At 59.8% G+C, this 14,284-nt stretch overlaps 1 protein-coding gene across 1 annotated transcript; it reads right to left on the reverse strand.

Moving 5' to 3' along the window:
• Window positions 1-4,069: 4,069 nt before the first annotated feature.
• C24H1orf53 (chromosome 24 C1orf53 homolog) lies at window positions 4,070-9,489 on the reverse strand. The gene is made up of 3 exons (XM_054713072.1): window positions 9,196-9,489; window positions 5,512-5,613; window positions 4,070-4,315 (listed from the first exon to the last, which is right to left on the reverse strand). The coding sequence occupies exons 1-3, from the start codon at window positions 9,457-9,459 to the stop codon at window positions 4,244-4,246; spliced, it is 438 nt and encodes a 145-aa protein (XP_054569047.1). The 5' UTR covers window positions 9,460-9,489; the 3' UTR covers window positions 4,070-4,243.
• Window positions 9,490-14,284: the final 4,795 nt, after the last annotated feature.

The raw sequence follows: 14,284 nt of genomic DNA on the forward strand, positions 1-14,284 counted from the left end.
GCCCGCCCTGCAAGGAAGAGCCGCGGTCAGCCGCGCGGGGAGGCCGCGGGGAGAAGGCCTCCTCCCCGCACCGCGCGGGTCCTTGGAACCTCAGACGCCGGCGGGCGGGCGGGCGCGCGTCGGGACGGGGGATGCCCGAGAGGCTCGGAGCGTCCAGCCTTCCGCGCGCGCGCCCCGGGCAGAAACTGCGGGCGCCAGGCAGCCCCCCACCCGGCCTTACCTTGAGGTCTAGATGTTCCTCCCAGAGCCCGGTCCTCGGAGAGGGCGGGCGGGAGGCGGCGGCCGGCCCCCAGGTCTCGCCGAGGTTCCCTCTGTTAATCCCAATAAATAAACTGTTGGATGGGGAAACCTCTCTCTGTCCCCCCGCCCCCTCTCTTTCTCTCTCGCATCCCTCACCTCTGGCCCGCAGCTCCCTCCACCTGTCTTTTATTTTCTGTTTACGCTTCCGGCTCGGGAGGAGGAGGGGGAGGAGGGGGAGGTGGGCAGAGTGTCCCCGGGGCCCCGGGCGGGGAGGCGCGCTCCCCGGCTGCTGCGTCCCGCCCTCGCCGCCTCGCAGCAATCCGGGGAGGTGTTAATGGAGGCCTCGCCGCTCCGGAACCTCGTAAAGCCGCCGCATCTCCCGGCTGGGGCGCCGCGGGGGGCTGGAGGCGGGCGGCGCGCCCCGGGCCCCGTCCCCAGCCGGCGCGGCGTTCCCGGAGCGCCCTCCAGGCAGAGGCAGCCGCAGCCGGCGCGGCCTAGACGGCGAGGGGCGGCAGCTCGGGGCGGGGAGCCGGGCCAGGCCGGGGAGTGCTCGCCGCAACCCCCCTCCCTCCCCTCGGGTCCTTCCTCGCTCTCTGCGCTCGGGGGTGGGGCGCGGGGAACCAGCACTTTGGGGTGCGCTCTGCGCGCCAGGGGGCCGTGGTCGGCGGGTTCCGAGGTTTCTCTCCAGCCCCCGCCTGGCAAGGAGGTGGGAACGCGGGGAGAGGGGGACGGCTCACCCGCCGGGAGAGGAGCCTGGGGCGGGGGGCGCAGACAGACACACACCCAGGATGGGTGGGGTCTGGTTACCTGAGCTCAGGTCCCCGGGCGGGCGCAGTCCGGAAGCCGGGAAGCGGTTGGAGAGCCTGGGAGCCGGGCCTCTGGCCACTGATCCACTCCCTCCTGAACCCAGCGCGCCCCTCGCAGCGGGAGATGGGGGGCGAGGGGTCCCTGGGGGGCTCCCTGGCCGCTGGGGCAGGGGGTGTGCGCAGCCAGACTGGTGAGGGTCCCTCCCTGCCCTCCCCTCCAGGGTGTCCCCAAGGCGCCTCCTCCCTCCTCCGCGGTGCGCGCCTCCAGGAAGCGGAGGACTGGGGGGCGGGGGGGGGGCCCAACCAGCGCGGGATGCAGGGCGCGTGGGTGCGGGGAGCGCCGCGCGCAGGCGAGGAGAGGCCCGGGGCCCGCAGGAGCCTGGAAGCCCAGCCCGAGGCGTCCTCCTCCGCCCCCCAAATCGGAATGTCTCTGGGGCGCCCCGGCCAGCGCGCCTCTCTCTCCCGCCCGCACACGCGGCTTCACCAGCCCGTCCCACAGCCACGTCACCCTGGACGGCCCCCTCCCCCGGGGGTCCCCTTCCCGCCCGGCCCCCAGAGCTCCTCTCTCCTCCGAAGCCCCCCATCTGGGTCTGTCCTCGGAGCCAGGGAGGGGGCAGGCCTCCCAGGTGCCGTTTCTACGCTCGCCGGCCAGGCCATCGCAGGGATGGATGGATGGACGGATGGACGGACAGACGGACGGACGGCAACGCCCACCCCAAAACGCTTAGGGGCGGCCCCTGATCCCTGCCCACAGCTGTGGGTCCGAGCCGGTTCGGTGTTGGGTAAATACGCGCCTTCCGCACAGGCGCGCACGGAGCCGCACCCGCCACGGGAGAACACGAACGCGGGTGGGAAGATGAGGCCGTCAGGGACCTCCCGACGCCCCCTCCCCCCAGCCAGGGTTCGGGGTTCACACGCTCTGACACCCGGGGTCTCAGGAAGGTGCTCCCCGAATCTGGGGTGTGGGGGTCCCCAGCCCAACGTGAAGCCCTGCGTGGGGACGAGGGTCAATGGAGCGCGGGGGGGGGGCCCCCAGTGGGCATCCGGGCTCCACCCGACCCCTCACTGAAAGAGCTGCGGGTTTTTCTTTCTTTTTTTTTTTTTTTTAAAAAAATCTTTTTATTGATTTGAGAGAGGGAGAGAGAAACATCCACGATGAGAGGGAATCATGGACTTGCTGCCTCCTGCACGCCCCCCACTGGGGAGGAGCCCACAACCCGGGCCTGTGCCCTGACAAGGAATCGAACCCTGACCTCCTGGTTCCTAGGTCAACGCTCCACCACTGAGCCACCCCGACTGGGGGGGGGGGGGTTGGGTTGGGGGGTGTGGATTTTTAAAAAGCCTCCCGTCCTGGCTCCCAAAACAGAGGGGGCCAGTGTGGCTTCTGGCAGGGGGGGGGGGGTCTGCACCCGGAAATCCCCACAGCAAGACCCCAGTTCCCTTAGGGGTTTTCTGAGTTGGAAACCGGCTGCCTCCAGGCCCCGCCACTGTCCCCCTTGATGGATGGCGCCTGGCGGCGGGGTCTCCAGAAACCTTGGAAGCGCGGGGCACAGGGCCCACGTGGGCAGGACGCCTGTCCCTCCAGCACCCACGTGCGTGGGCACACGCCCAGGGAGGAGCCTGGACGCCTACTTTACAATGAGCGCCCGCCCCCCATCCCCACCAAGAGGGGGAGCGGAGGGAGAGGGGGGTCCTGCTGTGCGGCCGGGAAGGCTCCAATCGTCCTCTGTGATGGGCACCCCAGTCCTGGCTTCCTGGGTGGCCCCCCACCCCCACCCCCACCTCCCCAGGAAGTGATCTGGGAAGGAGCTCTCAGGAGGGAGGTCCCCTAAGTCCTGTCCATCGGCCACGGGGCTTTCTCAAAACGCTGAGGCCCGGCTCCTGGTCCAGATGAACGTCCCTCTCCCCCCCCCCCCCCCCCCGTGTCCCCAGGAAGACGGCCTTTTGGGGCCCTTTCTCCCTCTTCTCCCTCTGGGGACCGAGGACAGGAGCCCCGGCCACCCTCGCTCCGCGTGGCTGCTCCTTGGCCCAGGAATGGAAGGAGACGGGCCCACAGACCTTTCTGGAAAGACACCCGCCTCCCCCAGCGATCGGTCACGCTGCTGGCCCCCTTCTCCCGTTGTCCTCGACACAATTCCCGGACAGGACAGGGGGAGCCTGGCCACAGAGCCCCCACGGGGCACCAGCAGACATGGGGCGTGAGTCACAGGTCACGGTCGGTGGGACGTGGGAGCCTCCGGGGGCTCCTGGGCGCCCATGGAACCGCGCGGAAGGCCTTTCTTCTGGAGCTGAAGGCGCAGGCCTCGGTTCCTTCAGGTCTGCGGAACGCTTAGTGGGGCCGCAGGCAGAGACGGAGGCGGGCCGTGGGTGCTGGAGAACCTTCCGGATCCTGCTGGGAGACCCGGCTGAGGGTCCGCTCTGGGGAGAGCCAGGCCTCCAGGGGGGAGGGCTGCTCCCGGGGGCCAGGTGCTCAGCGGGGAGCAGGGTGTGAGCGGAAGGGTCCCCTGAGCTCCGGCCCAGGCGGGAGACGGTGCCCGGGGCTCCCCAGCCCCTGGGAGATGCAGAACCCCGGGCACAGAAGGAAGGGCGCCTTAATCAAGGCGGCTAAGCGGCCGGACCCCCAGGCACAGTGATTTACCATTTCCACGGAGAGAACAGATGGAGGATGAGAGCTTTCTCCTGGCGGCAGCCGGGCCGCCTTGGCCCCTCGGAGGCTGCGGGGACAGCTTCCCAGCCGCCTCCCCGGAGGGAGCTCGGCGCTCGAGATGTAAACACACTGACGGATGTCCTCAAGGCCTCCCGCTTGCCAGCCACCCCCACTGGGCCGCTGACCCCCGAGGAGAAGAGGAACCCGGGGGGAGCAAGGAGGCTCCGGGAAAATCCGGGGGGTTCTGATGCCACCCGATCGAGCCTCTGCATTTAAGGGAACAGCCGTTATTTTCTGGCTTCAGCGTGTGTGTCTGAGAACGAGGGAGGCAGCAGCAAATCCACGGCCACATTGGAAATGCCAACATTCGCTCGCTTTTTTCCATTTTATTGATGTTCTTTTAATATATATACATATGCATATATATATATACACACACACACAATTAAATCAGTGCTCAAGCACTCAGAGCCGCGAGCAATTCTGAATTGCGGTGTGTGTGTTTTTCAAATAAGGTTGAACGAAGTGGCGATCAGAGACGACTCTGTTGTCAGACATAGAAACAGGAGTTGAATTTCTTCTTTTTAGCTGGATCTTGCACATTGACTTGACCGTAGGGGCACTGCGGGAGGAATGAGACAAGTTGTGAATGACGTCCTTAAAGGAGTAAACGCTGCTCGCTCGCTGGCGGTGAACAAAGGAGGCTGCGGACCACGTGGCCGAGGTCACTTGACCTTCCGGGTCCTGCAGAGCAAGAGGAGAATCAGGAGGAATCATCCCAATCAGGGTCCGAGCGTCACTTCCTACGGGCGTCCTTCCGGCTGTAAGGCTTCACAGCCAGAAGCTCACCCGTAGAAAAGCCCCGTCCCCAGTGAATGCAGTTCCTCTGCACTCGGTTCGGAACAGGCCGCGGCGCAGGTGGGAGCACGCAGAAAAGCGAAGGCCTATGGCCGGCCGCAGTTGGCACGCGGACCCAGCGTCTCCTCCTTCGTTAGGAAGCGGGTCAGTTAGAGGAAATAACGCTCTAACTCACGCGGTCAGGGCGGTCTGCATTCACAGGCCCACAACCTCATCTCGGTAGCAATGTACCCGGCGAGGGTGCTTTTGCAAAGTTACAGTGGAGAATCCATCCCCGTTTCTTTCTTTCTTTCTTTTTTTTTTTTTTTGCTCCAAATGGGGAAGGAGTAGTTAGTTCATCTCAATCAGTGCGCATAGAGATGTATAGTCACCGACGTAGACATTTTAGGAAATGTATGGTTTGGGGTAGTTTCATGGTTCAAGACAGAGCAGAAAAGTGACACGGAAAGAATGAGGAAGAGAAGAGGAGGAGGAGGAGGAGGAGGAGGAGGAGGAAAAAGGAAGGAGGGGAGGAAGGGAGAAAGGGAATAAAGAGAGAAAATCATTATCATTGAAGGGATCCCCCCTCTCAGCGCTGGGCAAGCTTCTGTGTGTTCAGCTAACAGGCAGCAATGAAAGGAAAATGCTTTCTGGGCTCCGGCCTGCACTCTTCCAGCTCCCTCTCCTGCCCCTTTGAACTTACCCCGTGAGCGCGGCTCGTTTAAAACCTCGTGAAAGGTTCCCTGAGAATAAAGAGCTCCCACGGCTGCCCCGTCCCGGCCTCGCCCGCGCCCCAGGGCCGGCCGCGGTGCAACGATACCAAACGCCATTAAGTTTAAAGGCCCCGGGCTGGTCCTGAGGCCTCATTGTCCGGGGCCGAGGGAGCTCGTGAAAGGCGCACTCCAGGTCTACTCGGCGCTTTTATTTGCCTTGTTGTTCAAATAACGGGCGTTTATGAAGTTCCGGGGATTTGCCACTCACGTGTCTGCAGGCGGACCCGCAGCACCGGCCCCTCTGCAGGTGGGCGAGCCGCGTGAGCACCACGTAGCCGGTGGCCGGGTCCGCGTAGGTCAGCTGCTGGGCCTGCGGAGTCGCGAAATAAAACGATCCATTAGTCTCCACATCCGCCTTCTCTCCTCACCCCAAGTTCTACTAACAAAGTAACTGCCCAGTTCTCTTCAAACAAGATGGCCCGGCCGGCGTGGCTCAGGGGTGGAGCATCGACCTAGGAACCAGGAGGTCACGGTTCGATTCCAGGTCAAGGGCACAAGCCCAGGTTGCAGGCTCGATCCCCAGTGTGGGGCGTGCAGGAGGCAGCCGGTCCGTGATTCTCTCTCATCATGGATGTTTCAATCTCTCTCTCTCTCTCTCTCTCTCTCTCTCTCTCTCTCTCTGAAGTCAATAAAAAAATATATTAAAAAAAGAAAACAGCCCTGACCGGTGTGGCTCAGTGGATGGAGCGTCGGCCTGCGGACTGGAGGGTCCCAGGTTCGATTCCGGTCGAGGCCACATGCCTGGGTTGCGGGCTTGGTCCAACGTGCAGGAGGCAGCCCGTCAATGGGTCCCTCTCATCATTGATGTTTCTGTCTCTCTCTTCCTCTCCTTTCCTCTCTGAAGTCAACAAAAAATATATTAAAAAAAACAAAAAACAAAACAAAACCCCAACATGAACCTCTCCCAAGCAATTTCAGGGCCCCTCGCAATCAAAGAGCGAACACATTCCATCGTGATGCAGGAGCCGACTTTCTGCGGCAGCGGGAGGAAATACACAGCCGTGGGGGGGGGGGGTGGTGGGGGGGGGGGGACGAGACGTTGATGGGAAAACAAGAAGCCCTCTGTGCCCGCGGCCCGTGCAGCCACCGCTCAGTTATGCTTCCTCGGCCCCGGGAACAGGTTTAATAACAGGTGACTTCAGACACTCGGAGGCTTAAGAGGCTGCAAACGAACTCGCACTCCGAAGTCGCACTGGGAGCTCAGGACTGGAAATACGTGGACGGTGATTTAATCGGACAGGAACGGCGTTAATCGAAACCACGGGGCTAGGAAAGCACCGCCCTCGCTGTTGTTGCACACTTTTCGCTCCCCCGTGATGTGGGACCGCACCGAATGCCTTACACTGTTTTCTTTTCAGAGGGTCATTAGTCCTGTTCTTACACAACCCCCTCCCTCCACGCACACAGAAACCTGGTATTGTTTGACCACATTAACACTCACTGCTTTCACGAGTTTGATCAAAAGCAACTTTGATTTTTATTTTATTTTTCTGTTCCTCCGCACCCGAGGATATTTTTTTCCCCATGGATTTTTAGAGAGAGAGGAAGGGAGGGGAAGAGACACAGAGAGAGAGAAACATGGATGCGAGAGAGACACAGCGATGGGTTGCCTCCCACATGTGCCCCCGACCAGGGCCAGGGATCCAGCCTGCAACCCAAGTACATGTCCTTGACCAGAGTCGAACCCGGGACCCTTCAGTCCACAGACTGAGGCTCTATCCACTGAGCCACACCGGCCAGGGGCAAAAAGCAAGCTTTATGATGGCCCCTCGGATGTTCAGGAAGCGCGCTCTACCTACTGTCCGACTTGTTTTCCAAACTGTCCCGGGTACGTGGTGTGAAGGCCAAGTCACCAGTTCGACCTGCTCCTCGGAGCCTGGCCGTGCCGACGATGCTCTTTAGCCTGAGGCCTTGTAGGGCAGGGGTTCCCACCTCCCTGAGGCCGCGGCCCTTTAACACAGCTCCTCGGGTGGTGGTGACCCCCGGCCATAACATATTTCCGTTGCTACTTCATAGTTCTGCTGCTGTTATGAATCGTCATGTAAACACCTGTGTTTTCCGATGGTCTTAGGCGACCCCTGGGAAAGGGTCGCTCGGCCCCCAGAGGGGTCGGGGCCCACGGGCTGAGAACCGCTGCCACAGAGGGGCTTTCTCCCGCTCTTTCTAAAGGCCCTGTCACCACGCCCGACTCTGGCCACTCCCTCTCGTCGAGTTTGGACGCTGGTGCCAACAAGCAATGGTCAGAGCCCCCAAACAGGAGGAAAGCTCAGGCTGTCCGGGAAGAAGGTCAGCGCCCACGGAGAGCTCCCGTGGGACTGTGCTCTGTGAAGAGTGGAGGGGAGGGTGGCGCTGAACTGAAAGTCAAAGTAAGTTCGTGCTTTATTATTCGTTATTAAAGCATGGCTGGGTAGGGTGTCTAACTGGTCACGGCACTGTTCCTGTGCCTTCCCGGGTCCGCTACCCCCTCCATCAACTCCTTCACACCCCTCCCCCAACACACACACACACACTCAGACACACACACACATATTCACAGACACAGACTCAAACACACACACACACATATGTACACACACACACTCATACAGACAGACACACACATATTCACACACACATACACAGACACACACACTCACATACACAGACACAGACACACACACACATACACACACACACATATACAGACACACACATATTCACAGACACATACTCAGACACACACACACACACACATACATAAACAGACACATACACCACAGAAAGACACATAATACACAGACGCAAAAAGACACACACAAAATACTCGGAAACAGATACACAGAAAGACAGACACACATATACTCAGACACAGACAGACACACACAGACAGACACACATGCAACACACACACACACACACTCACGTACACAGACACACACTCAGACACACACACACATACACACACACATACTCAGACACACACACATACACAGACAGACACACACATTCACAGACACATGCAACACACACACACACACACATACACACACAGAGGAGTGATGATGTTTAGCTCATGCACTGATCAGAAAGAGTCGCACTCATTCTCAGGACAGACAGACAGACATTAACTCTCAGCCCCCTGACCCTGAGCCTGACCTAACCCTAAACCCTAACCCTAACCCAGTGGTCGGCAAACTGCGGCTCGCGAGCCACACGCGGCTCTTTGGCCCCTTGCGTGTGGCTCTTCCACAGAATACCACGGCCTGGGCGAGTCTATGTTGAAGAAGTGGCGTTAGAAGAAGTTTAAGTTTAAAAAATGTGGCTCTCCAAAGAAACGTCAATCGTTGTACTGTTGATATTTGGCTCTGTTGACGAATGAGTTTGCCGACCACTGCCCTAACCTAACCCTAGCCCCAGCCCTAACCCGTAACCGGGTAACCGCTAACCAGGTAACCGTTAACCAGGTAACTGGTAACCGCTAACTGGGTAACTACTAACCGGGCAACCGGTAAGCAGGTAACTGGTAACCGCTAACCTGGTAACTGGTAAGCAGGTAACCGGTAACCGCTAACCGGGTAACTGGTGACCAGTGACTGGTAACCGCTAACCGGGTAACTGGTAACCGCTAACCGGGTAACTGGTGACCGGTAAGTTGGTAACCAGTAACCTAGTAACTGGTAACCGGGTAACCGGGTAACTGGTGACCGGGTAACTGGTAACCGGTAACCGAGTATTGACTGGCCGGGGCGGGCGGCAAGCTGCGCGCTGTCAGAGGCCTGAGTCCGCGCGGGCTCTGGTCCCCCGACCGCTCCCTCCCTGGGACGCGCAGGCGTACGGGCGCCGGGACCAGGCAGGAGGGGCCTCAGCGCGCAGGCGTACGGGCCGCGGGGCGGCGCAGGGGGCGGGGCCTCACCGCGCAGGCGGCCGCGTGCAGGTCCGCGATCCGTCGCTCGGCCGCCGTTAACGCTGCGGTCTCCGGGCGCCTCTCCGCCCCCGCCGGGCTGTCTTGCGCGCGGGGCCCGACATCGCCGCGCTCTCCCTCCGAAGCGGAGCACAGGGGGACCCCGAGGGGCTGGCGGAGCCCCGCCGAGACCCAGAGGGGCCGTGCCGGCCGGGCGGCGGGAGGTCGTCCCCCGAAGGTTGCGGTCACCAGCGATGGAACCCGCCTGGCCGCCATGGCCGCCGCGGGCCGAGCCGCCCCGCCCTGCAGGGCTCGCCCCGCCCCCTCCTGAGCGCCCGCCACGCCCACCGCTGAGCTAGCCACGCCCCCACCCCCACCTAAGCTCTCGCCCTCCGCCGAGCTAGCCACGCCCACCGCCGAGCTAGCCACGCCCCCCGAGATAGCCACGCCCCCACCCCTCCTGAGCGTCTGCCCCGCCACCGCTGAGATAGCCACGCCCCACCATCTCGCCACGCCCACCGCTGAGCTAGCCACGCCCCCGCCGAGCCCTGGCCAGTTCCCTGTCCCTCAGACCGTTGGAGGGCCGGACTATAGTTTAAAAAAAACTATGAACAAATTCCTATGCACACTGCACATATCTCATTTTGAAGTAAAAAAACACAACGGCAAAAACACCCGCGCGTGGCCCGCGGGCCGCAGTTTGAGGACGCCTCCTCCGCCTCCGGCCCAAACCACAGCCTGGTTTCCAGGCCCCAGGACAGGAAGAAGCCTGTGTTTTGCCCCCAGAAGTCCTAACAGCCCCCTCTCCGCCCTGTCCGCTCCTGGACCAATCGCTGTGAGCGCAGGTTGCACGTCAGCCAATCAGGGCCTGGCCCCGGTCCGCCCACAAAGCCCTGGACGCCCCGGGGGCTGAGGTGACTGCAGAGGCGACAGCCTCCCTCCCGCCCGCCCGGTCCTTTGGTATTTAATTCATTTCGGGCATTTCCACGGAGGTCCTTCCTTTATAAGCATTTGCTCCATTTTAGCTTTTTCTTGGTAATAATTTTTTTTTGCAGTGTTTTCCCTGCAAATAGATGGTTCAGACAGTGGGGAACATGGCATGTTCATGGGTGTATCTCCACAGCCCATCTTTCATAAATACTGAATTTTTGAATAGGCAAGCCAGCCAGTGGCCTTCATTCTCAAATGCATATGAACACTACGTCCCATGTGGAAACTGAACCATCTGTCTCTCACGATGCAGATTTGACAGTAGTGACTATATATTAATTGTTGCAAATGAATACTTTTAAAAAAAACACACCTAGGCGATACCTATACCAACGCTGAAGTCCTATGAAATTGTATTTATGGCCAAAACGGGTGTGGCTCAGTGGATAGAGCGTCGGCCTGCGGACTGAAGGGTCCCGGGTTCGATTCCGGTCAAGGGCATGTGACCTTGGTTGCGGGCACATCCCCAGTAGGGAGTGTGCCGGAGGCAGCTGATCAATGTTTCTCTCTCATCGATGTTTCTAACTCTCTATCCCTCTCTCTTCCTCTCTGTAAAAAATTAATAAAATATATTTTTTAAAAAAGAAATAGTATTTATGACATCACATTAGGCCCTCAAATTACCCAGCCCGCACCCCTGAAGTGCCCCGCTTTTTAACTGGCTTTAAGGGTTATCTTCTAACCACTCACGAGTGGACTCTCCTGTCCGTGGACACATCCCTGCTGGAGGCTGCCAGCCACGCCCAGACAGGCGCTCGGCCGTCCGCTGCCTGCTCGGCACAGTTCCTGCGGCCCCCGATCCGTACTTGCTGCTTTCAGGATGGCCGGATGGTGTGTTAGGACCTGTCAGGCTCCACGTAGAGTGAGTGCACGCTCACTCTCAATTCCTGTGACCTAGAGCAAACGTTAACATGCCCCCGAGGCTGCCCTCGGGGAATCTTGGTCTCATGTGATCGGACATCCAGGAGCGCACCAGGTTTCATGGAGCTGGTCTTAGAAAACCCTGGCGGGGAGTATAACCAGGCCCACAGGCAAGATCAGCGAATCCCTGCTGCCTCCACCAGCCTGGTCCCCCCCACCTGCCCTCCCCTGCAGGCCTGGTCCCCCCCATCTGCCCTCCCCTGCAGGCCTGGTCCCTCCCCAACGGCCCTCCCCTGCAGGCCTGGTCCCTCCCAACTGCCCTCCCCTGCAGGCCTGGTCCCCCCCACCTGCCCTCCCCTGCAGGCCTGGTCCCCCCCAACGGCCCTCCCCTGCAGGGCCTGGTCCCTCCCAACTGCCCTCCCCTGCAGGCCTGGTCCCCCCCACCTGCCCTCCCCTGCAGGCCTGGTCCCTCCCAACTGCCCTCCCCTGCAGGCCTGGTCCCCCCAACTGCCCTCCCCTGCAGGGCCTGGTCCCTCCCAACTGCCCTCCCCTGCAGGGCCTTGTCCCTCCCAACTGCCCTCCCCTGCAGGCCTGGTCCCTCCCAACTGCCCTCCCCTGCAGGGCCTTGTCCCTCCCAACTGCCCTCCCCTGCAGGCCTGGTCCCTCCCAACTGCCCTCCCCTGCTGGCCCGGTCATCCTTGCTGCAGCCCGGAGAGCTAGGCAGTGGCTCCCATCTGTTCCTCTCCTTCTGCCTCTCCCGGGTGAGTGTGGATGGGCTACACCAGGCGTCCTCAAACTACGGCCCGCGGGCCACGTGCAGGTGTTTTTGCCGTTTTGTTTTTTTACTTCAAAATAAGATCTGTGCAGTGTGCATAGGAATTTGTTCATAGTTTTTTTTTAAACTATAGTCCGGCCCTCCAACGGTCTGAGGGACAGTGAACTGGTCCCCTGTTTAAAAAGTTTGAGGACCCCTGGGCTACACACAGGAAGTTATCTAGCTCATCCACCCCCTCTCAACCATAGACCTTATTGCAATAGACGGATTAGTATTATGTTTTTATTTTTATATACATACATATATATATTTTAAATCCTCACTTGATATTTTTCCATTGATTTTTATTGATTGATTGATTTTTATTGATTTTTATTATATATATTTTAATTGATTTCAGAGAGGAAGGGAGAGGGAGAGAGAGAGAGAAGCATCCATGATGAGAGAGAATCATGGACCGGCTGCCTCCTGCACGCCCCCTACTGGGGATCAAACCTGCAACCTGGGCCTGTGCCCTTGTCCGGAATCGAACCCGGGACCCTTCTGTCTGCAGGCCGCTGCTCTATCCACTGAGCAACACCAGCCAGGGCTCCATTGATTTTTTAGGGGAAGTGGAAGAGAGAGGGAGAGACAGAGAGAAACAGCGATGTGAGAGAAACACATCGACTGGTTGCCGCCTGCAGGAGCCCCGACCGGAGCCGGGGCCAGGGAGGAGCCTGCAACCCAGGTACATGCCCTTGACCGGAATCGAACCCGGGACCCCTCCGTCTGCAGGCGGACGCTCTATCCTCTGAGCCAAAGCAGCTAGGGCCGTATCATGTTTTCAAAATGAGGTGGGCAGCCACAGGGCTGTAGGGTCCCCCCCACACTGACACAGCTGTCAGGAGATCATGGTTAAGGCCGTACATACATACAACCCCCGAATCGCAGGCCTGCTCTCTGCGCTCTCACTGCCCGAGGGAGGAAGGCGTGGCCGCTGTTCCGTGACTGCAATGAAAGGCGCACTGAGCTTCAGGTCAAATACCCATGACATCGACACGTCTGCCTGGTCTGCCGAGTGTGATACATGTTCACATCCTCCCGGGGATCCGCCTCGGCGAGCAGCACAGCGCGCCCCGCCCGCCCGCCCGCCCGCGAGCTTTGCCGCAGATGCAACGTCTCAGGGCACCTTTCAAATCCCGGGGATCGCCCATCGGCCGCTGGCGGTTCAACTGCGCTGTCGCCGTGAGCGGGGACACGCTGGGACACTTCTGTGAGGGCGCCATCCACGCCTATTGTCCCATCCGGTGACTGTGGACGGCACATGTTGGACAGCACTGTGGTGAGCTCAGTGGTTTGTGCCGCATCGTGGGACCAATGACCACAGCATCGCCGAAGGGTGGTGGCCGGTTGAGCCCTGCCCAGCAATGCTGCTCTCGTCCTAGCGTGACAGCCGTACATCCGGGGCTCACCTGGGTCACCCAGCCACCAGCCTAAGGCCCATGATAGGAGGAGCATGTAGCCCAGGGGTCCTCAAACTTTTTAAACGGGGGGCCAGCTCCCTGTCCCTCAGACCGTGGGAGGGCCGGACTATAGTTTTTTTAAAAAAAAACTAAGAACAAATTCCTATGCACACGGCACCTATCTCATTTTGAAGTAAGAAAACAAAACGGCAAAAACACCCGCACGTGGCCCGCGGGCCGTAGTTTGAGGACGCCTGAATTGTAGAGTATATTCTGTCTGTTATTTCGTTTTGTTTCATTCATTGTAAAGGTTTGTATTGATTTCAGAGAGAGGAAGGGAGAGGGAGAGAGAGAGATGGAAACATCCATGATGAGAGAGCATCACGGATCGGCTGCCTCCTGCACGCCCCCCACTGGGGATGGAGCCCACAACCCGGGCCTGTGCCCTTGACCGGGAATGGAATCGTGACCTCCTGGTTCATGGGTCGATGCTCAAGCCCTGAGCCTCGCCGGCCGGGTTAACTGGGAGATGCTTAAACTTGCCTCTGGCCCGTTCTCTCACTTGTCACTCTCCTCCTACAAGACTCAGTCCCCGGGCAGGTGAGGGATTCTAGGGGCGTCTTGGGCTCACGCGTCTCGCCCACCGTCACGTTCATCTTCCCCATTAGTGTCTGTGCTTTACTGCTGGGCGCTAGCCCCTCACTACCTCCCCCCCACCCCGCCCTCTCAACATTTTTAGCCCCATTTCCTGTAAAGACCCAACCGTTGGCTGGACGTGGGGTCTGTAATAAGCAAGAGACACGGACACTGCCGAAACCGGTGTGGCTCAGTGGATAGAGCGTCGGCCTGCAGACTGAAGGGTCCCAGGTTCGATTCCCATCAAGGGCATGTACCTTGGTTGCGGGCACATCCCCAGTAGGGGGCATGCAGGAGGCAGCTGATCGATGTTTCTAGCTCTCTATCCCTCTCAATTCCTCTCTGTAAAAAATCAATGAAAATATATTTAAAAAAAGAGAGAGAGAGAGAGAGAGAG

Source organism: Eptesicus fuscus, chromosome 24, assembly GCF_027574615.1.
Source record: "Eptesicus fuscus isolate TK198812 chromosome 24, DD_ASM_mEF_20220401, whole genome shotgun sequence".
NCBI lineage: Eukaryota > Metazoa > Chordata > Mammalia > Chiroptera > Vespertilionidae > Eptesicus > Eptesicus fuscus.